Source organism: Balearica regulorum, chromosome 5, assembly GCF_011004875.1.
Source record: "Balearica regulorum gibbericeps isolate bBalReg1 chromosome 5, bBalReg1.pri, whole genome shotgun sequence".
In the NCBI taxonomy this organism is placed as follows: Eukaryota; Metazoa; Chordata; class Aves; order Gruiformes; family Gruidae; genus Balearica; species Balearica regulorum.
Window position 1 is genome coordinate 57,482,360 of NC_046188.1, and position 23,562 is coordinate 57,505,921.

Sequence of the window (23,562 nt, forward strand, 5' to 3'; positions counted from 1 at the left end):
GTAACGAGGGAAGCATGTCACGTTCCCGTTACAGGTCCCCTGAGCTGTGGAGTCTGTATTGCTGCTGAATGAACAGGTGCCTTCAGCCTGCTCTGCACGGTCTGACGGGTACCCAGCGCCCGTTTGGGTTCAGGATGAATACCACAAAGTTTGGGACCAGCAGAGACGTCTTTAGGGATGTCTGGCGGAAAAGCCCAGTGAGTTGGTGCTTCCTAGGTGCAAAATGGGGGCAATACTGTATTTTAAACAAAATGAGTTCAACGTACTTCTTTTTTTTCTTAAATTTTCCGTGTTGGATCACTCAATTATTCTCACTAATGAACGTATTGAAAAGGGTAAGAATCAAATTTTTGGGGTGGACTTGTGGGAGCTCGATATACTCCTGAATGCAGTTAAAAAAAAAAAAGGCCTAAAATGTGCATCTTGTATTTATTAATAAAGCATAGTGCGGTTTTGAATAGGCTTTAAATACTGTGTTGAATCCATTCAAATAGTTCAGTCATTAAAATATTATTGAAATAATAATGTTAGGGCTGTGTATTTGGTTTTAAGCACTAGACATAGGTGCTTTTAATTTTTTCTATTATTTTTTGCCCCCTATTATTTTTCTATTTATTTTATTCCCCTATTATTTTTCTATTGCCCCCTCTTATTTTTTTCCTCCTTATTTTTCTTTCACTCTTTTTTTAATTTTTTTTTTTCCATTTATTTTTAATTACTATTTTTACGGAAGGTGGTGTAGAGTTATTAAGCCCACCCTCTTGCCTGCGCGGAAAAAAACCCGCCTTGCCGCAGCGCTGACGTTACTTCCTCTCGGGCCGTGACGTCAGAGGCAGAAGCCCACACCCCCCCCGTTGCTCCTCCTACCGCCCTCGTGGCGGTCCGGCGCACATTCTTGCCCCGCCCACACGCTGACGCGAAGGGGCGGGGCCGGCGGCCCCGCCCCTTTTGCGTCAGCGTGTGGGCGAGTAGGCGTGTCCCGCCTAGGCCGCCGTAGTATCGATGTGGCCTAGGGAGGGAGCGGCTCCACGTCAGCCATCGCCGGAGCGGGATAGCCGCGGGCAAAGCTCCGCACCGGGTTCGACTCGACAGAACCGGGCCGCTACGCTACCGAGGTACGGAGCTTCGCGCCTGGGGAGCAACGGCCGGGCCGGGCTTGTGTGTGTGGGGGGGGTGCGGGGCCGTGGCGGTGCCGTCGCTCCGACGGGGCCTGCAGGCCCGAGGCCTCCTGGCGCCGCCGGCGTCTTCCTGGCGGCTCCCTCAGGGAAGCCCTCAGTACCGCTAACGCGGGGCCGTGGGCCTTGTATGCCCCCCGCCTTTGTGGTGCGGCCTCCCGGGGAGGTGCTGTGTTGTTCCGGTACTGTAGGTCTGGATTTATTCAGGGGAACGGCAGGCAAACGGTGACATCCGAATCTTTTAAAGTTTTAACTCGTAGATAAACATGTCAGGCGTTTTGAGCAAAAAATAATCACCTGGAAAATTAAGAGAGCTATCTCCATAAACTGGCTATAAATTTACTTAGGGTATTTTAGTAAGCGTTTTTACATATATATTCTAGATTGCACATCGATAAAATCATTCTTTCTTAGCTTTTTGTTTCATAAGTTGTCCCAGTTCATAAGGTTTCCCAAGGATGTAGCTGGAGAGCAGGCGTGGCTTTTTGTCTTCCTGCGTTGTATAAACTGTATAACTTTTAATTTTCTTCTGCAGATACTCAGAAATTTTATTGCTGAAGAAGTAGAGTAGCGCCTATTTCTGTGTCTGTGGGGGTTCTCTGTAGGATTAAATTGTGATTTCAAGGCTTGCTGCCTCACGAGGAGGAAGACTTCGTGGTGCTTCTCCCTGCCGAGTCTCCCAGCTCTGCATCTTAGGAGAGTTGTTTTTCACCGCTACATTCCAGAGCCAGATACACTCCACGTTTTCATGCTTCAGACAGCTGTTTGGCTGTGATTTTTGAGAGAATTTCTGCAGTTGAGATCTTTCTTTGAGTAAAGATACCTGGTCTACTTTTTGCAAAGATCTACTTTATGGTCTGAGTGGTTATTGGAGATGAAGGTGCTAGCTGCAGGGCTTTGAGGCAGGAGTTCTGGGTAACAGTGCAGAAAAAATACGTAAAATCTGCGTCTGAGGCAAGAAAACAGTTCTATTCCTGCAAATGAGCAGGAGTTGTCATTTTTTATTACTTAAGAAATGGAACAACAAGTTTGATTTGATCCTAGATGTCTGTTATACAGGGAAGAAACAAACATGAGAATGAGGATAGAACTTAATCACTAATTTTGTTATCTGAACACAAAGCACAGCAGCTTTGATGGATCTGTAACTTTCTCATACTTTTTACCATAAAAATACTTACTTTTGTCACTAGTGTCTAGCGGAGCAGTTAGACAGTAGAGTTGAGCTGGCCTGAGGATCCTCAGCAGGTAGAAGCGCAGTCTTGCTCCCCTTTCTGCCATCTTGTCTTTTCTCCCATCCTTGGTTTCTGCTATGTTGGATCTCATGCTCATCTTCAAAGCTTCCTTCATAGGCTGATTTGACTTGTTAAATAAGTCAAAAAGTCTTCCCTTTTTTTGGCTGATGTTTCTAGCTGATTTTGCAGCTTGAGTCAGGTCACCTGGAGGGGCACAGGACTCCAGGAAAGGTAATGGGACTATATAGCTGGGATTGGGGGGGGGGGGGGGGAGTAGATGAAGAGGAAGCTGCTGCATCCTTACAGCTGCAGTCAGGTGCCTGTACCCTGCTGTTATCTCTGGCTGTGGCCAAGTATTGGAAATATTTCTTTACTTTTTTTTGTCTTTGGGAAATTTCGCACTCTTCATTTTTTGGTACTAACAGGAATGTTTTAGCGTAACAGAAAATTGAGAAGACTTTTGAATGTGGCTTCTCAAGAAACCTAACAAGCCCTTCAAATCATTAAGTTGCGAAAACATTTTTGTGTTGTTTGTTAATAAAATCTGTTGACTTTGGGATGGCTTTTTTGGTTGTTTTTTAGGTTGTCTGATATTTGTGTCAAAATAATTCTTCCATTGAGAAAACTTGTAAACAAGAACCATGACAGCTGCAGAGAATGTGTGTTACACGTTAATCAATGTTCCGATGGATTCAGAACCACCTTCTGAAATCAGCTTAAAAAATGACCTAGGCAAGTAATGGACAATGATTTGAAGGACATTCCATCTTACCTGAATTATTCTCTCATTGTGCCTTTCCTAGAATATTGTTTACACTTTATAAACTTAAGTCAATTTAATGTTTATTTTGTTCTGTTGATTTTTGAAGTGTGTACCTTCCTCTGTTTACTGTGTTTTGAGAAACTTCATTACATTTATGTGATGTTTTTTGGTTTGATTTTTTTGGTTGTGGGGTTGTTTTTTTTTCCCTCAGTCTGTGCAAAAATTTGAAATCCTTTTCTGTCTTTCTGTTTGAATTAATACCTCTTTGGGCTCAGGCAGATTTAAGTAATGCAACGATAAGCAACAAGTTGTCTTATCACACGCTCACTGCACTGCTGTATCTTGCTGACAGAAAGGGCAGTTAGCATTTAGTATACGTATGACATCAGAGTGCATTGTAGTATCCTGGTGTAAAAGGCTGTTTAAATAAACCCTGAAACAGCTGTGGAATTTGTTGAATTCCATTAATTCCAAGATGTTGATTCTAGAATTAAGTCTGAACTCCATGCTTATTTTTTAAATGTCTCTTGCTTCATCTTTATCCTTTTAGTAGAAGTAAGGGTGTGAATTTATTGATATGGTGTATTGCAGTCCTTTGGAGGAGGTTTCTATCTCCTGACATGGAAGATCAGTATTCCTGTTAAACTAACTGAGATATGTTAGCCTTCCTGTTTTCATTTCCTCCTTCTCTAGAAAAAGGAGATGTCAAGTTGAAGACGGAGGCCTTGAAGAAAGTAATCATTATGATTCTGAATGGTGAAAAACTACCTGGGCTTCTGATGACCATTATACGTTTTGTACTGCCTCTCCAAGATCATACCATCAAAAAACTGCTGCTTGTCTTTTGGGAGATAGTGCCAAAGACCACTCCGGATGGCAGGCTTTTGCAGGAAATGATCCTTGTGTGTGATGCATACAGAAAGGTAGCCTGTTGTTTATTTCATTACTTCTGTTCCTATACTGGATCATTATAGAAAGTATATAATTTTCTATTATTTAATAAATATAAAAGTGGTTTATGCTCAGCATTTCTTTCCTAACCATTTTGTCTCAGTGCCTCAGAGCTGGATAATTATAGACAACCAGCAGACCTGCTACCAAGGAATTTTTATGTGTTCTTTTACTGTTACGATGTAACAAAAATTTAGTGCTCTTTGTTTCCAAGTCAGTGAACCTCAAAGATGAGGGTAGCCTAATTACCATCTTCATAGTGTCTTGGGACAAACCATGGGTCATAAAAGGCACCATTTTTGGAATAACTTCATTGTGGTATATTTGGGACATTCCTTCACAAAGATAATAAGGTCCTTCGGATTCTTTGGGAATGGGTCGGAAGCAGGTGAACTGATATATGCTAGAGGTTAGTACCCAGTGTGCAGGAGTGCCTGGAGGGTGAGCGTTCACAGCTCTAGTGATCAGAGAAAACACATACAATGCAGAAAAAACCCTCCAGAGTTTGTAAGTTTTACTACACAGAAATACGCATTTTTCAATATTGCGTGACAGCAGTGTTTTAAGAAGGTATTTCATGAGAACGCAGTGATGTGTCATTGTGCATATTGGGAACTTGTACCATGGGAAGGCTTCATGTGGGAGAAGGCTAACAAGTGCATTCATCTGAGCTGAACCATTAGGCTGAAGAGTCTGGCATTTCAAATATTTCTTGTTGATTTTAGGATCTTCAGCACCCAAATGAATTTATCCGGGGGTCTACTCTCCGTTTTCTTTGTAAGCTGAAAGAAGCAGAACTGTTGGAGCCTTTGATGCCAGCCATTCGTGCGTGTCTAGAACATCGTCACAGCTATGTGCGCAGAAATGCAGTTCTTGCAATTTACACGATTTATAGGTAAGTGCCAGAAACAATATAAAGTTGTGGATGCAGAAGAGCAAGGCTAGCTTTAGTGATGTGGATAGTTTTTTTGAGATCTCAAAAACATTTATCAATGACTGTTGTGGTGTTTGGGTTTGGGGATTGGTTTGTTTGTTTGCTTTTTTCCCTCTATCTAATGGGCTTCTTTGGAAAAGGAAGTCTGCTTTTTCCAGTATGACCTGAGGTCCTTACATTGCAGGTTGATTTGTGTGGGCAAATGCCTGCCTTAATGATCTAAGCATTATTAATAGTCGTCATTGTCCACAACATAACTATAGAAGAATCCTTGCGGGAATATGAATATATAAATTTATTTGAAGCGAGACATTCTTCACGTACTGCAGTTATTACCTGAACAGCGTAGCAGAAATCATTGATGGGGTAATGCTTATCTGTCATGATAACAAACAATTTTTTAAAGCTGCTTGAGTCTGTTCATTTTCAAATAGCTACACAAAATCTATGTAACATCATTTTATGCTTTTTGAATTTTTATAAATGCTTATCTTTAGAATATGTGCTTAAGCTTTAGGTTCTACTCGTTACCAGTAGTTCTTTTCATTATGATTTTTTTTCTTTGTTTTCAGAAATTTTGAACATCTTATACCTGATGCTCCTGAATTGATCCATGATTTCTTGGTGAATGAGAAAGATGCAAGCTGCAAAAGAAATGCTTTTATGATGCTAATTCATGCAGATCAGGTAAGGATATTTGTCCTCAAACTCCTTTGGTGTAAATACTTAACAATGTGCTATGTAACTAGCCAGTAGTTTGTTGGTAGTATAAACTATTTACATTCATTAAAAACCATATATGGTAGTGTTAACCCAATTGTGGAATATTTGGTAACTGAAAAAGTTAGTCTTTAGTGCTGTCTTCATTTTTAAGGAGAATTGCTGCATTTGGTGAAGGGAAAAGGTGAAGGTGCTGAAAACTGTAATTAGTTTTGCCTAGTGAGCTTAACCACAGAGAGGTCCTCCATTACCTCCTGTTTTATAGCTCTTGTAGTCACATGAGATAGAACTAGCAATTTCTGTTTAGCATTTTAGATTGTTTACTCTACAGGCAATGACCTTTTGTGCCTGATTACCATTAGTTTTGTATCTCTTTTTGCCATCTGTAGACAGAATGGAGTAATTTGCTCTTCAGGTTTACAATGTTTTCGTAAATTGTTTTAAATTTCAAGTTGAAGGGTTGAATATATGCTGGTTTGTATTTTGATTTTTTAAAATGTGTTTTGATTTTAAAATGTAGCTTGAGTGAACAAATTCAGAACAATTTAGAATAATTTATCTTTTATTTGTATAGGATCGAGCTTTGGATTATTTGAGTACCTGTATTGACCAAGTCCAGACATTTGGTGACATACTGCAGTTGGTTATTGTTGAACTAATTTATAAGGTAAATGTTGTGGCACACTTAAAATAAATGCACATGTTAGATTACATTAGACTGCTTTTTAAAAGGGATAAAACATTGCTGGGAAAGACATTATAACTAGCATTTAGTCCTTGTCAGGAACATGTAATTGTTTAGTAAAAACAATAAACTGCTCAAATGTGCACAATGTACGGCGATATGTCTCACATGTGGACTGTGTATTACCAGACTGTTTTTCATGGGCATGAGCAGGGCATCTCTTAAGCTAATAGAGGTAATGTCCTTCCTTCTGATCTGTGAGTTTAAGGCCTTGTAGCATTGCATCGAATTGTCAATATTAGCTTTTCAATAGCTTTTGTAATTAGATTTTTACAACTGTGAATGACACGTCTTATCCTCAGAAAAGATTGTCACCTTTTGCTTAATTTTCTCCTTGTTGTAAGATAATGGAGCAGCTAATCTATACGATTGCTATTTTCTCTTTTCTTTATGTGCCACCTATGCATTGTTGTTCTTTTCTAGGTCTGTCATGCGAATCCATCAGAGAGAGCTCGGTTTATTCGCTGCATCTACAACCTACTGCAGTCATCGAGTCCTGCAGTGAAGTATGAAGCTGCAGGTACTCTAGTTACGCTCTCCAGTGCACCGACAGCAATCAAGGTATAAAGTGATGTTTTCAGATGTTTCAGCAGCTTTTAGCGCACTGGAATGCATACTGTATGCTGTACCTTGATACTTTGAAAGAACGAAGGCTTTAGTAATATGGGTTGTTTAAAGCTTCGCATGTGAAACGTTTTAAAATATTTCTTAAAGATGGTCACAAAAAAAGATTGAGCCTGTATTTTGCACACCTGCAGCTAGTGGACTTTGTGTTGCTGTGGTAGGGGACAAGCTTGAATACTGTGCAAGCTGTTGTACAATAATTAGTACCAACCCGCAATCTTGTTTGTGTACTTAGCAAAGCAGACTAAAGCTGAAGATTTGCAGAGATTGAATTACTTTCTTTACTCATAAATACTATTCTTTTCAGGCCAGGGTGGAAACACAGAGCAGTGAAGATTTACATTGATTACTGATTTACCTTGGGTTCCTAGATTTATGTTTGTCCAGCTGATTACTTGAGATCACACAGAAATTTTAAACTTGTATGGAAATTTCAAAAATAGAATATGCAAGTCTAGATTTAGAGTAAAAGCACTGTAAATAGTAGTTTCAAAAGATCAGGAGGAGTATTAATTCCAGCATTCTTGCTTTAGTGTAGTCATTTTTGTTGAGTAGGAATATTTTACACAGAAGCTGTCCTTAAAATCATATGTATACGCCAATACTGGCAACTATTTTAAATTGATTTTAATGCCCAGCTGTGTACTTAAGAACTGAACCCAAGCATGCCAGGAAATTTATCTCTTCGTGACTTTCTTTGAATTTGAAATCAAGTCTGTGTATTGTAAGCTGATACCATTGTGAGCCTTCCTGTGTAATTTTTCTAACATGGTGGTGGAATCAATGTTTGTAGTGAACCAGAAACCTTTACAGACTATTCTTGGGTTCGTTTCTGTGCCACCTCTTTGAGTAGTTGCTTTAATAGTAACATAGGTGTCTCTTCCTGAATTTCTCTCAGAAATTTGCCAGTTTCTTCTCTTCATTACTCAAAAAATGGTTTTGATGCTTTTAATTTTAGGCAGCTGCCCAATGCTACATAGATTTGATTATTAAAGAAAGTGATAATAACGTGAAACTGATTGTTTTGGATCGTTTGATTGAATTAAAGGAGCATCCCTCCCATGAACGAGTATTACAGGTATGGGAGCTGTCTCTTTTCCTGCAAACTTCCTGAAGGCTTTTGTTTCCTAAACAAAACTTTCAGTTGTTGTGATGTAAGAAAAAACGTACTCCTGAAGTTTAAATCTTCTGTTGATATGTTTTGGATGGACTTGTATGTTTATGACTTGCTGCTTTTATTATCTGTGTAAGAATTAACAACAGCAAATGCTCTCTTGATCATAAGACTTGATGATGTAGCTTGCATGGTAGATTTTATGTAAATGTAGACTGAATTAAATGAACACTGACATTCTTAACGCCTAGGATGTCTTGCTTGTCTGTCAGTAGTTTATATATTATGTTTCCAGAAAATCTTTGAAAATTGTTGAGGAAATTGAAATCATATGAAAAGTCACTTAAAGCATCAAAGTAGTTAACGTTTTGTAATTGTTTTAGGATCTAGTTATGGACATCCTCAGAGTGTTGAGTACCCCAGATCTGGAAGTGCGCAAGAAAACCCTTCAACTAGCTCTGGATCTTGTCTCTTCAAGAAACGTGGAGGAGGTAAAATATGTATTACTTTTGTTTCATTGCACTGTGTTTTATTCTTTGGAAAAATAGGAGACTTTCTTCAATATTATTTGATCTTTTCTGCAGCTTGTGATTGTTCTGAAGAAGGAAGTGATTAAAACCAATAATGTGACAGAGCACGAAGATACAGACAAGTATAGACAACTGCTTGTTCGTACATTGCATTCCTGTAGTGTTCGGTTTCCAGATATGGCTGCAAATGTTATTCCCGTGGTATGCAAATGTTTAATTATCTTGTCAGTAGATATGTTGTAGCTGTACCCAAAACCTGGAGAATAACTGAAGTTGAGGTGTTTCTAATAGTGGCCTCAGACAAAGCAACACCATTTTTAATCCCTAAAGAAATACAGGATTTTTGATGCTGTAGTTACTTGTCTTTTGAGACTTTCTTTTAAAATATTTTGAAGAACGTGAGCTGAAAAGTACCTTTACTTAGAAGTGCAATAATTTGTATCATTAGAAAAACAATTTTGTGATTATGACAATTGGAAATGGATTGGAATGTACTTAAGGTTTTTTTACTTCAGCTTTGTTTAATGGGAGATATGTATGCAGTTTTATTTTTCTGAATGTGGAAGGAAAATACTATTGTACAAACTCAGCCATGCCAGTGTTTGTGCTGATGTTCACTCTTTTGTGCTAGCTGATGGAGTTCCTTAGTGATAATAATGAAGCAGCAGCTGCTGATGTCTTGGAGTTTGTGCGGGAAGCGATCCAGCGATTTGATAACCTCAGACCTCTTATTGTTGAGAAGATGCTTGAAGTCTTTCACGCTATTAAATCTGTCAAGTGAGTCCAAAAGATGATATCAAACAGACATTGGAGCACCCTGTGGTTCACTTGCATTGAATGTATATTGTCATTAAATATGTACCAGAATCCTTGCAACCCACATGCAAGAATAACTGAAGCTGAGATACTTTGGGGGAGATGATTTTTACGTACAGCTTCTTTCTTGTCTACTTGTACAGAAGATATATTGGGTGCTTGTTGCATTGAATAAAGAAAATAAATTCAAATTTTGTTTTAATGAGGCAATTGATAATTGTATTGCCACTTCCTAGAGGGTAGCATTTTTGATGAAGGCCAACTCTAAAGTTATATATTTGTTACAACAGAGTTACTAAAGGATTATTGCCGCAGGAATTTACACTTGTAAGCAACTGGAAATACTGTATGTTTGTTAGAAAACCTAGTCTAGCATAGACTGGGCTTTGCAATTTGCAGAGCTTCTTTAGTCCCTTTCAGGGCTCTAAAAACTTGATTTTCAGATGGGTCTGCAAGGGTTAAGTCATATGAGAACTTCTGTGTATCAGGACACCACTCTGCCATTCTGCCAATACGCAGGAATCTTTGAATCCTATCTCTATTGTCCTCACTAGGTGGGGAAAAAAACCTCTGAAGCTTTGCTGTTTTTTCCCCCTGAACTTCATTCATGTTCTGTTTTTCATTTTCTCCTGTATGGAGGAAAAGTTAGTTTGTCTCAGTTAACTGGAGAACTTACAGATGACTTTATTCACATACAAAAGAGTTATTTCATTATGATCATAATGAAATTTAATTTTGTAACTATCAAGATTAACTCAGATCAGAATAAATCTGTAGCAGAGAATATCTCTCACCTGATATACTTGTTCATTAGCTCATTAAGCCAGAAAGGATGATTGTTCTTGATCAAACTTGCTTTCTGTCAGTTGCATCTTCTTGAATTTGCCAAGGCTGGCCTTTACCACCTGACCATAAATCATGTCCCTTGATGCTAGTTTGAGTATGTCATGAAAGCATGACTTAAGTTACTGTTCTTGTCTTAGGATTTATCGAGGAGCTTTATGGATCCTTGGAGAATATTGCAGCACAAAGGAAGATATACAAAGTGTAATGACAGAAGTTCGCAGATCCCTTGGAGAGGTGTGTTTACTTTGTTAGGCTAACTCTTTGTGGGTTTACTTTGTATTATACAGTGTGTTTTCTAAGTAAAAGATACTTTTTGACAACTGGGTAAGATGCAACAGGACATCTTGTGATATGTAATGATGTGTGCACAAGAAATCTAAAATAAAACTAGTTACGGTTTTGCATTTGTTACTAATTTTTTTTTAAGTAGCATACCTGAAGCCAACATATACTGAGTATAAGTGATATCTATTAAGAGGAGAGATGAGAAATTCCTTATTTCAGAAAATTATGGCAGATTTAAGATACAATTTAATTATATCCACTTACAAATGAAGAGTGCCTTAAGTCTGGGCTGTTGAGAGAGGGATGTAAGACAGTCTGTGCAATGTGAGCTTTATGCATGGGTAGGAGGCTTCTGTATGGATTTCAACATCTGCCTATCTCCTCAAATTATCTCAAAACTGTTGCACTGTAACTGACCTTTTACTCATAAAAACCTTAACAATACAGATATTTTTTATTAAAACCTTCTGCAGAACAAAAATATATGTTTGATATTCATTGTAACAATTGTTTCCTGTTTGTTTTTCTAGATCCCAATAGTAGAATCAGAAATCAAGAAAGAAGCTGGTGAACTAAAACCTGAAGAAGAGGTGTCTGTGGGTCCAGCCCAAAAATTGGTGACAGAGATGGGCACTTACGCAACACAGAGTGCTCTCAGTAGTTCCCGACCTGCCAAAAAGGAAGAAGACAGGTATTTAAGAGTTCATATTAAGCCAGGAGTGACTTGGTTTGTTTTGGGTTTTTTTTAAGTGATTCTCTCTCTCATGCAGAATTTAGTGGTTGAGGTAATTGCCTGTTTTAATTATCCCAGGTAGATGGTATCTGATAGGAACTTGCCTAATTGCTTGGGATTTGTAATCACAGCTTACTGCATATCAAAAAGGATGTTATTATTTATGATTTCCTAAATTCTGGCTGATGATAATTTATACATAAGACCTCTCACAATTTTAATTGGATACAGAGATGTTGCCTTTAGATTAAAACATTTTTTTCTTGACATCACTTTACACTATTTAATACTTGGTATGGTTTATTGCATTGGTAGCTAGAACAACTGCTATATTTCCTGAATTCCTGCAGATAGGCTACTTCATTGGGGTAGTCATTATTGTCTCATAGCTACAATGAAATTATTATCCATTACACTTTTCACTTCCTATTCTGCATGGAAATGTGACTTGCAAATATCTCTGTATCTGGAAAATTACTTATAGAGGGGAAAAAAACAACTTCTGAGACCTTTCAAGCTTATTTTGTTTGTACAGTGTGGATGTTAAGGTATGAAGATAAGTAGGCTGAAGAATGTCATCCAAAACTAGTTTTCTGATGATCATTTGTCTTTGCAGACCTCCATTACGAGGATTCCTGCTTGATGGCGATTTCTTTGTTGCAGCTTCTCTTGCTACAACTTTAACTAAGATTGCTTTACGATATGTGTCACTAGTTCAGGAAAAGAAGAAACAAAATGTAAGTCTTCTATTGTGTTTCACTGTAGTTGCAAAGAAGAGCTGGTTGTTGCCTCTTTTAAACAGATGCAAAATGGCTTAAGTCCAAAGTGAAGTGCTAGTTACATGGTTGGATAATAATGATAATTTGGCTCACAAACAGGACCTACTACTTTCCAGCCACTCTATCTAGGGAGTCTCTAAATCAATGCTGCTTGGTGTCTAGATAATAAGTACTAAAAAAGTAAGTAATCAAATCATAAAATCTCTGAACAGATCAATGTGTACCTTTTTGTAAATAAGTCAAAACCAAACATTTCTGTAAAGCTGTGTAAAATGCAGTAACGTCCTTTCATTCTCTTTCCTTTGTCCTCCTTCTCAGTCCTTTATCGCTGAAGCTATGCTACTGATGGCCACTATTCTCCATTTGGGAAAGTCCTCTCTTCCCAAGAAGCCAATTACAGATGATGATGTGGACCGTATTTCCTTGTGTCTGAAAGTTTTGTCAGAATGTTCTCCTCTCATGAATGACATTTTCAACAAAGAATGCAGGCAGTCTCTCTCTCATATGCTCTCAGCCAAGCTGGAAGAGGAGAAACTTTCCCAGAAGGTGAGCTAGTAGAAGTGTGTAACCATTAACCCTTGGCATTTTTTTACAGATGTTCACATCCAAGCAGGTCCCAGAGTTGTCGCCATTTGACTGTAAGTCAGCCATTACTTGAGTGTGTTTCTGTGCTAAGGAATGGAATTCATCATGAATTCTTGAATATTTTTCTTCCTGCAGAAAGAATCTGAGAAGAGGAATGTGACAGTTCAGCCAGATGATCCCATTTCCTTCATGCAGCTTACTGCTAAAAATGAAATGAGCTCAAAAGAAGACCAGTTTCAGCTTAGCCTTCTTGCAGCAATGGGAAACACACAGAGGAAAGAAGCCGCTGATCCTCTTGCATCCAAACTCAATAAGGTAGTGTGAAAGTCAGTGTTTTAATTATGTACGCTTTGTGCTGCTTATGCTCAGGATCAGCTTTTGGAATTGCAGGCTGGAACTGCGAGACCCAGGTGTTTCCTGGTTAGGATCAGGAGAAAGAGAAAAGCCCTTGTGCTTGAAGTTGTTACCCTCTTCGTGTGGGAGGGGACGAGTAAGGAGGAGACTTGGAGAGTGCTGACCTGGTAGGACATGGAGAAGAAATTAAGATTGTTTGCCAGTCTGAAGAGCCCAGTAGGGCTCACAGGGAAGAGAGCAGGGATGTCACAAGTGATTAAGAACCACTTTCTTTGGCTGCTGTATCCTATTGTCAAGTGTAATGCATTCTTGTTTCATTCCTTATGCCTGTTTTTGCTGCTGGTTTCCAGGACCTGGAGAGAAGGTCCAAAGAGAAAAAAAAAATCTCTTGATTCATTTATCAGTTAGGGTTAAAAAAGCAGACTTTTAATCTTTAAAAGTCTGGATGAATTCTTTTTACTGTTTAAAGTTATCTTTTCATTTCAAGTCAGCGTTTCTTTGTCCTGCTGATCTTTTTAAAAAGAAATGGCATTACTAGTCCTTTTTTTAGGAAATTATGTGAATTCAATTCAGAATACATTTCATCTGGAAAGGTTTTATGATTGTAGTGTGTATGCAAAAGGGTATGTGAAAGAAGAACGCAGTTAAATTTATTTGTATGAATAGTGCAGACTGTGTGTGTTTAGCTATACATCAATGAAATCTGTTTATTTTGGAAGACTTATGCATGAACTGTAGATTTCCTAAACATCACAACTTCTTTAAATACTATTTTCTAGACAAAACTTGTGGTGATTGTTTGCAGTGTTTTTTCCAATTTCCTTTTTATTTTTTTCCCTTTTCTCTTACTAGTAAGTCAGTTCTGTGAAATTAAAAGCTCTCTGCACACTTGCTTGATTTGGAGGCTCATATTAAAGAATAATGGCTTTAATTGTACTTTATTCTTATTTTTTGTCATTGTTTGGCATGGTTCCATGTTTTAAACTGATTTATGAGAAGAAAAGTACCTTAAACTCTTTTCTTTCACAGGTTACTCAACTGACAGGTTTCTCAGACCCTGTCTATGCAGAAGCGTACGTCCACGTCAATCAGTATGACATTGTGCTGGATGTGCTTGTGGTCAACCAGACTAGTGACACTCTGCAGAACTGCACGCTCGAACTAGCTACGCTAGGTAAGGAGCACTGGTGGAAACAAAGCAACCATTGGGCAGCCATGAGGTACTGGGCAGTAGCACCTAGTTGTAAAGAGTTTCTGAAACACTTCCAAATACTTACAAATTTATGCCAGCTTGTTGCCATTTTGAAAGGATGTTTTTTGAGTGACTTAAATAGATATTTTTCTTCCAAAAGGTGGAAGACTTGTATCTACTGGCACTGACAATACTATTTGACGATATAAACTGTAGTAAGATTTTGAACTTTCATGTTTTTTTCATGAGAACAATAGCGTTATATTTCCCCTTCTCCCTTTTTCCTGAAATATGGACAGGGTTTTTTGATATACGTGTTCCCCGTTGTGCTGTTACCGTAAGGCAAGAGGACAGAATCCAAACTGGTGTGGAGCAAATGTCAGGCAACAGAAAGCCATGTGCCCTAGGTGGTTCTTGCACTCAGCCTGAAGTACTTAAACCCTGTGTTTACTCAGCTGAAACCGTTCCCTGTACCAACAGCTGTACCAGAGGCTTGCTGAAACAATACTGAGGCTTCATTGACTTCTTTTAGGGGAGGGACTGGAACAGATAATCCAAGAGCAGTAACCAGTTCCCTATTAGGTATCATCTGTTTTGACAGTCAGGAGTTGAAATATGTTTATAACATACTAGGAGAGTGCGTATTATATGTTTTTAATTGATGTAAATGTGACTGAAGGGTCATACCCTTCTCCTCATCTTTTGTAAATCACTTGATCAGACTAATGATGGAGATAAATAACATGAATATATTACTTAATAGATTGTCATTCTGTATTTATCAGCTCACTAAAGTGGAATTCTGTGTTTCCCAGTTGGTGTCTTCAGATAGATTGCAAAAACTGACTTGATGCATCGCTCGTGCATAGAGCTGATGCCATTCATGCTGTGTTCTCAAATTGCACAGTTGGATAGAACTAAGGAGTCTTTTACAACTGCTTGCTAAAGATTAGGAAAAATACATCTCTTACTGTTTCCTGCGAGCAATTACATTCAAAATCAAGGTGATACTTTGACCTGTTCTAAATAGTTTAGTGCTTGTAATACTGGATCTTGAACTTTGGGTTTAAGACACGTGACTGTAGGATTAGGTATTATGATGTTGTCAGTGATTAAAACACAAGGTAGAATTAACCATTTCCTGTTTTTAAAAATTTAATACTAGACTCAATCCGAAGCCCAGTTAAGTCAGTATTTACATCTGCTTTCATTGGGGTTTGAGTGAATACACTAATATTTTAATGAAAATTTTTAGTGTAAATTGTTCTGTCTTGCAGGTAGCAAACTGTAAAAAACCCAAAACCAACCAACCAAAGAAAACCCAAATAACTATTTAGTGCAATTCTGTAGACACTAGAATTGAATGAGAAGAAAATATAAAAAATTTGTTCCAAAAGCTAAACTCATTATGTACTGTTAATGTTCCCTGATCCCCATCTCCCAATTTCTTTTCACAGGTGACTTGAAACTTGTGGAAAAACCATCTCCTCTGACACTTGCTCCACATGATTTTGCAAATATTAAAGCTAATGTCAAAGTTGCCTCAACAGAAAATGGAATAATTTTTGGTAATATTGGTAAGCAAACAATTCAGTGTGCAAAATTGTCATTAATGTGTAGCATTTCTTAACTGCTTAATGAGCTCAAAAGTACTTAAAACACTTGATACTGGAAGAGGAAATTAAATGGTCTACCATGTATGAATATTTTGTGATGATTTGAAAAAAATTATATAACTTAAAACCATAGTGGAACGGGTTACCTTTAGAATGATTGTCAGTATGATACTTGAACCCAATCTCTGAAATTGAAATGAGCTAGGCAGCCTTGCCTGAAAGACCATTACACTTAATTCAAAGTTCTGTGGCAACTAGGTAAAGCGCTTGAAGAGGACAGAGGTCAGCAATGAGATTGAGCAAGTGTTGATTGTTGTTAACTGGCAGGTGGCACCTCAGCACTCTTATTTAGTGCAAATTCACTTTTTTAAACATTAAGGTGGTTTGTGTTTTATATTTGCAGTGTATGATGTCTCTGGAGCAGCCAGCGACAGAAATTGTGTGGTTCTCAGTGATATTCACATTGACATCATGGATTACATCCAGCCTGCTTCTTGTACGGATGCGGAGTTCAGACAAATGTGGGCAGAATTTGAGTGGGAAAACAAAGTTAGTTTTAATTTTTGTATGTTATTTGGAGTTTTTGTTGATGAGGTGTAATTGTTTCTACATCAGCTCATTACATCAACATTATCTCTTGTTGTATAAACCTCATTCAACATCCGCACTGGATGTTGGCCTCAAGTAATTAATTTTCTTATTGTTACCTGTTTCACAAGCTTAGTGATGCAATAACGTTTTTTCTTACAAAAGAGGTATTTGTATTGAGCCTTACCTGCTGTACAGAAGGGGTCCAAATTGCTTGGTGATTGCTGTGTGTTTTGGCTCAAAGGAAAGAGAGCAACGAGTGTGAGTTTATGCCGAGACTGCAGAATTGGTCGGACTGCTCAGCCTTTCCAGTTCTTCCAGTTCTGAATTACATTGTCCTTTTTTTTAAAATATAAAAATCGTAGCATGTTTTGGGTTGTAAGGGACCTTTTAAAGATCATCTAGTCCAACCCCCTTGCTAGGGGCAGGGACATCTTTCACTTCCTGACCTTGGAATACAGCTGTAGTGTACAGAGTGGTTATGGGTGCTAATTAAGACCAACAAAATGGTAGGTGCACTTAATGTTAGAGGGTGCCCGAACTGTTAGTTGTAGACCTGTTAAAAAAGGGTTTACGGGAGGTAATATCATGCAACAGAGCAACATAATTTAAGAACAGAGTAGAAACCTTAAAACAGAACATGAGATGTTTTAGCAAACAAGGCTACACTTTGTGTATATGTATTCACTTGAGAGTGGATTTAAGTTCCCTCAAAGGGAATTTATAAACAATAATTTTTAATCCATAATATGTGAAGCCTTAGCAATTTGTGAACTACTTCTGAAAGATGTGTTAAAAAACAATATAAACAAGACCCACAATACTCAATATGAGGAAGCCAGCGCAGCCCAGAGAGCTTTGTTGCTAGAAGGGAAATATGAAAGTAATTTTTATCATTGGCTAAAAGCAGGCTTTTGGACTACATACCACTTTTTCTTGTACTGGCAATGTGTAAACTGTATTCAGACAAGAAGTATACTATTTGCTGTAGAGAGTCTACATGTTCAGCAGAGTATTAGATTCACTTAATACATTTTAGAAATCATGACCATAGCATGGAATTCCCACCCTTTTAACAAGTGGATGGCAGGAGGTGCAGACTTTGTATTAGGCCACCACATAATGTGATTTGGAGCTAGCTTACTGAATCTGGTGTTCCTCAAGGAGAAACATAGCAGTAATCTTTTAGAGCCCTGAAGAAGACATACCTGTGATGCTAAGTAAAGTAATTGCCTTTTTTTTTTTTCCCCTTCTTGAAGGTTACAGTGAATACCAATATCATTGATCTAAACGAATACTTACAGCACATACTGAAGTCAACCAATATGAAATGTCTGACTCCAGAGAAGGTGAGCTATTTGCTTGAAGACTTTTAGGCACCCTTTTTAGTTTATGGGCTTTGTTTAATTTGTTTAGCATTTTGTTATAAATACTATTAGAGGCACTTGTTTACAATATGAAATAGTACATATACTTCAAAGTTGTTTTTTTTAAATAAGCACTCTGAAATGAGTGCAAGTTAATCTTATCAAAATAATGTATCTCTTAATCACTTTAGCTGTTTCTTGCTCAGCTAGAAAATCAGAATGTCTTGTTTTCATTTGTACTAGCTAAGCTGTAAGAGATTTGATGGAACCATCTGGTTTTATACAGGGTTTTTTTTTCCGGTAGCCCCGACTTCGTTCCTTCTCTGTCAAAATTTACCTTTCTTTTGCCAGTTTAGCTTTTTTGTTGTAAAGCAATATCGTAGAATCATGGAATGGTTTTGGTTGGAAGGGCCCTTAAAGATCATGTAGTCCAGCCCCCCCTGTCTGGCCATACATATCTATACACAACACGATAGCTATTTGCTTTCAAGTTATGATTATATATAAAATAGCTGTTAGCTAATATATGTATAGTAGCCAAAATAGGTATAGTAGCTATTGTACTATATAGCTTCTTTACCATTTTGCTGTTCATTAAATCGGATCATAAAATACCATCCTACCTTATTTTGATGAATATTGTAGATTGCATAGTTTTCAATATTAATTTTAGAAAAAGGCCACTACTGTTTCCCATTGCATGATTCTCACATTTTAAAAAAATGTTGTATGCAAAGAAAGAAGTTTTAAATGTTAAATACTGATATCTGCCTAGCTATACGTAGGATGAATTAAAATGTATTTAAAGGATTTTTGGCCTTTCTGAAGAGTTCAAATGTGCTTTCTGTAGGCACTTTCTGGTTATTGTGGTTTTATGGCGGCCAATCTTTATGCGCGTTCCATATTTGGAGAAGATGCACTCGCAAATGTGAGCATTGAAAAGCCAATTCATCTTGGACCAGAGGCACCTGTCACTGGTCACATACGAATCCGTGCAAAGAGTCAGGTAATGTGGCTTCTGTTTGAGCGCTGTTTCTCCTTGTCATTTTTAAGAAAATGTACCGAGCACTCTAAAAAAAAAATCTGCAAATTTTTGGACATCAGTTAGTTTCTAGTAAATGTCAGTTAGTTTCTAGGTAAATGGGAAAATTTTTAGGGAAGATGAATATAGAAACTTCAGCTTTAGTTTTAAAAAACTATCTTACACACATTTTGTGAGGAAAGAAAGGCTTTTAATTACGTGTAATAATACCCTAAAGCCTCGTTGTACATCTTCTCTCCCAGTGCATTATCACAAAATTAGGCCTTTGGGCCAAGATTTTATTTTATCCATAGTGCTGCAAATAGGATAGTATACTTGATTTGCTTTTAAATAAAAAGCAAATGCTCCCCAAGGTTCCATCATCTGTTTCCTACTGATTTATACATTTCAATTTCATATAACAAGGAAATTTTATGCATGTAATTGCTGTTTGCTGGTTGTTTTTAAAAACAACAAACCCCAAAGTCTTTCAGTAGAATTATTTTCTAAAGGTACAACTATTGAGTCTGCTTGGGATTTTAGAACTTATACCTCCTGACTAAAAAAAAAGTACAAATTTGGAACTGTTTAATAACAAAACAGCTAGTGTACCAATAAAAGTAATTTAAACAGCGTACAATTAAGGACTGCCTAAGAATTTTCACATTTATAACACAAAATTATTTAGTTCATGTGATGTCATTGTAAAGATTTCAGAGTGGTTTAAATTAATGTTTCTGGTATGTTTACAGTGGCATTTTTACATTACACTGCATTCAATTATATATGTCAGCTTAGTTTCACGTGGAGATCATTCTGTTGTTGATTAGGTGGATTTATTTGTGCAGTTTCTTTTGAGATTTCTTCAGTTTCTGTGCAGTATTGAAATGGTTCTGTATTTTCGGTAGCTTTAGTGCATTGAGTGCTAGTATCAGCACTGAGAGACTTTGAACAGCTGAATTCCAGTAACTGGACTGACGGTTGTCATTTTTTTCAGTGGCAGCATACTTTCAACTGGTGGGAGATCAAAAGGTTTACAGTATTTTTTATTTTTTTTTTTTATTTTTCTGCCTTTTGTACTGATAACAGATTTAGCAGTTGCTCAAATTTAAGTTTCATTATTTCAATAATATATGTAGATCTAACCTTTACCTAGTATTAAGGCATGCATTATGATGTATATAAATAAATGAGCAGTTAGAAATACTTTTTAATGTCATGAATGTCATCTTTCTTTTCATTACAGGGAATGGCCCTGAGTCTTGGAGATAAAATCAATCTGTCTCAGAAGAAAACAAGTTTATAAGTTTTACCTAATGTCTTTTCAGGTCTTTTACACTTTAACCTTAGGTATGTGGCTTTCGGGATCCAGAACATCTTGTATTCTTCAGTCTTCTGTAATTGTAGAAGCCAAGCTTTTGAGCTGAAAGCATTCCAGCAGATAATTTATAGGTTCCTCATGATTGATACTGAGCAAAATTTTAAATATCCAGGGTTTTTTTTCTTTGTCCTGGAAGTCATGTTTTCTTTGTCTCTTAATATATACTGATGCTCACAGTACAATAAACAAATTATGCCAGTACTGTTTTGTCTGTAAATTATAAACTCTGTATTATTTGATCAGTATTGAATATCTGGCAGGGATATTTTGATACTCTAAGAAGGTGGGAGTGTGTAATAGCTTAAGCGTTTACGGTAATGACTAGGCCTGAATTGTGTGAATATGTGATCGTAACTGTTAAAATACTCTGGTATACCTAGTATACCAAATATACATATTTGACAACTAAATCAAAGGCTGTATGTTCTAGATGGTTGGTTTAGTAATGTAATCACTTGGCACAGACAAGCCTATACTATCAGAAAAGAGATTGTCAAAATTCAGCTCTTTGCAGCAAGTAGTAGAACCTTAAAATTTGTTTCTGAAATGCTTCTCTAATACCATTATCAAGAGTAACATAAAATTGCCGGTGGTGTTCTTATTTTTTAGTTAATACAGAAAAGACAGCCAAGTGCAATATTAAAGCTGTAGCAGCGTAAGCAGTATTTTCAGTGAATGCAGCCATTAGCCACGTGCGTAAGCTGAGGAAGGAAGGATTCAGACTGATTACGATCTTGCAGTGAATTGAACCAAGTTGAGGAATTGCAGAAAAGGAAGAATTGTTAGTGAAGGTCAGGTCAGGACGTGGAAATGAGTTAACACCACTTGGCTACTACATATTGTGGAAATTAGCAGTAGATTAAAACACATAACCATTAGATTGAAAATACTTTTTAGCTGAATTTGTTAAGCATTTATTCTGAATTCGTTAAATTGTGGCAAGCAATTAATTCTACAGAAGAACCCCCAGAGCCAACAGCACTGCTCCACTTGGCAGAAAGTCCTGCTGCTGAAGTTGAACAGCTGTGCCCTGCTCCAGTAGGACAGAAGAGATCTCAGTTAGTGTCCTGAGTAGCTGATTCCCAAAACATTTAAGGCCTTAGTGATGAAAATACCTGTTTTCCACTCTGAATAAGCACAGGAAGGAACACAAATCTAAATTCTGAAATGAAAGAGTCTAGGCTGCTGTATTTTATCTGGATAAAGGATAGCCCTAGAAGTACAATGCAAAAACTGAGCTAATAAGTGGCGTTCATATAAATATTTCTTTACCTGTTCCTCCCAATGCTACGTTTTGCCAGCTAGCTTTGATCTGTTCCTCCAAGCATTAAGTTCACTTTTCATTCCAATCCTGTTCTTAAGCTTAGGTGCTAGAAGAAAATAGTTTGCCCGTGATTAAAAATGGGGCAGATCTGTCAGCTTTGCACTGATACAACTGTACAATTCTGAATTTTTACATAAAATAAAACCCAATAAAAGTCTGCTGGCAGTAGTTATTTTTTTAAGCTGTTACCATCAAAGCCATGCTGTATCTAACAGTACCGAACTCTGCGTCACTGTACTCCAGCGTGCACACCTCTATTACAGACAAGCCTGTACACCTGCGAAGGCTGTGTCTTCTGTTAAATATTCTAGATTCGAAACCTGTGACTTCCAAAGCTATGGTGTCTTTATTTTACTATTTTCTCATAGGCTCACACCTCGTTCTTTTTATAGACAGTAAGAATAAGGAAAGGGTCTTAGATAAGCAAGCTGTTCCCATGAGTCTGAGCAGAGAAAAAACTTGAATGTAGCTTCTGAAGGCTTGTGCCACTTCTGTGAGCATCAAATATGGTTGTGAACTGTACAGGTCACAGTAATGTATGTTTCGGGTATAAACAGTAGATTTTGTTGATGCTAAGTATTAGGACAATGCTATTTTTAAACACTTTACCTGCTATAGTGGGGAATATCCAGCTTTTGTACTCAAGTAGATGTTAGAGACGGTAAATCAGGAAGATAGTGCAGCATGGTTTTGCATGTCTTGCAATCCCGTTTTGGTTCTGCCGTTAATTTGCTTTCTAGTGAAAGCTCCAACTCGTGCATCACATCATACCAGCAGGAGCTGAAGCTCTGGATACGCAGGTCTGGTTTGATAATGAAGTTACGTCTCTGCTTGATCTCACAGCAGTTGTGTTGCCTTCTGTGAGGTTATGCCAGATTCACAAGGATGTAATAGAGATAATCAGGATGTGATCTTAATTGCATAGTATTTCATAATTTGGCAGGGGGGATGATGGGAGAAAAGCGTAGGAGTATGTTGTATGTGCTCTCCTGTGAAATTCCATGGACATTGGTATGCTGCTTGGGGGTGCGTGAGGGGGATTTTCTTCTCCAATTGCTTTTAGCCAAACCAAGAGAGAAGAAGATCCTAGGACTCCGGTGAATGGTTTCATCACTGCAAAGACATTGCGATTACTAGGACACTAACAGAGACTGAGTCATAGCTGCATGTATACTGACTGGTGTGAATGAGATGGATTTGCTGACCACAGCCAAGGAAAGGATGTTTTTGGAGGAGCAGAATGACTTCCAATATCCATCATCCAAGCCCTGTTTCAGTCGCAATCTGCTATCCTTGTTGGAGAATAGAAAAACATCCTGGCGTGTGCAGCTACCTGTATTTCATGTGACTCTTAGCTGGGAGGGGCACATAATGTAACTCAGTTTATCTTTTGCTATCACAACTTTATGCAAGGACATGAAAACACCTGTTCAGCAGAAGCTGCCATGACTTAAGGATTCATTTTCCACCTGTTACACTTTTCAGTAGCCCTCCTGCAGAACTGGGCTTGAGGAGAAGTCTTCATTGGTGTATTTTTTCAGTAGCCTGAACACTTAAAAGTTAGATGCATGTTTCACGTCTATACTTTGGAGATGAAGTTCTATCCTTACATATAAATGCTATTGTGTTTTGGCTACACTTTTGCTCAGTAGCTCAGATAATGGACTGATTTTGGTTCAGAGCAACTCTTTCTAAAATAGCCTTAGTGCCCTAAAGAGAGACTGACTGAGTGAGGCTTTCTGTGTCTGCCTGTCTACACAGACAGGATTCTCAGGTTGTGTCATTCGAGAGCGGTGGTGTGCTGGTCTTCCGTCACTGCTGAAAAAATCTGTGCTTCTGAAACTACCACAACCGCTTAACAGAAAGGAAATAGGAGGAAAGCCG

General features: G+C 37.8%; 1 protein-coding gene across 1 annotated transcript; it reads left to right on the plus strand.

Annotated features, from left to right (window-relative positions):
- Nucleotides 1-941: 941 nt before the first annotated feature.
- Nucleotides 942-20,555, plus strand: COPB1 (coat protein complex I subunit beta 1). Its single transcript, XM_075755094.1, has 22 exons — nucleotides 942-1,115; nucleotides 2,993-3,142; nucleotides 3,867-4,096; nucleotides 4,850-5,019; nucleotides 5,631-5,745; nucleotides 6,353-6,445; nucleotides 6,947-7,084; nucleotides 8,106-8,225; nucleotides 8,645-8,752; nucleotides 8,846-8,992; nucleotides 9,423-9,568; nucleotides 10,591-10,687; nucleotides 11,269-11,429; nucleotides 12,088-12,208; nucleotides 12,569-12,796; nucleotides 12,971-13,150; nucleotides 14,219-14,363; nucleotides 15,839-15,958; nucleotides 16,401-16,546; nucleotides 17,845-17,934; nucleotides 18,803-18,958; nucleotides 20,220-20,555. Exons 2-22 carry the CDS (start codon nucleotides 3,052-3,054, stop codon nucleotides 20,277-20,279), a joined length of 2,862 nt encoding a protein of 953 aa, XP_075611209.1. The 5' UTR covers nucleotides 942-1,115; nucleotides 2,993-3,051; the 3' UTR covers nucleotides 20,280-20,555.
- The last annotated feature ends 3,007 nt before the right edge of the window (nucleotides 20,556-23,562 follow it).

Bases quoted from the DNA above. Each gene is read 5' to 3' on its own strand.
- COPB1 (XM_075755094.1), top strand. From the start codon at position 3,052: ATGACAGCTGCAGAGAATGTGTGTTACACGTTAATCAATGTTCCGATG. The intron at 12,209-12,568 runs GTAAGTCTTCTA...CCTCCTTCTCAG, and splicing joins AGGAAAAGAAGAAACAAAAT to TCCTTTATCGCTGAAGCTAT. The intron at 12,797-12,970 runs GTGAGCTAGTAG...TTCTTCCTGCAG, and splicing joins AGGAGAAACTTTCCCAGAAG to AAAGAATCTGAGAAGAGGAA.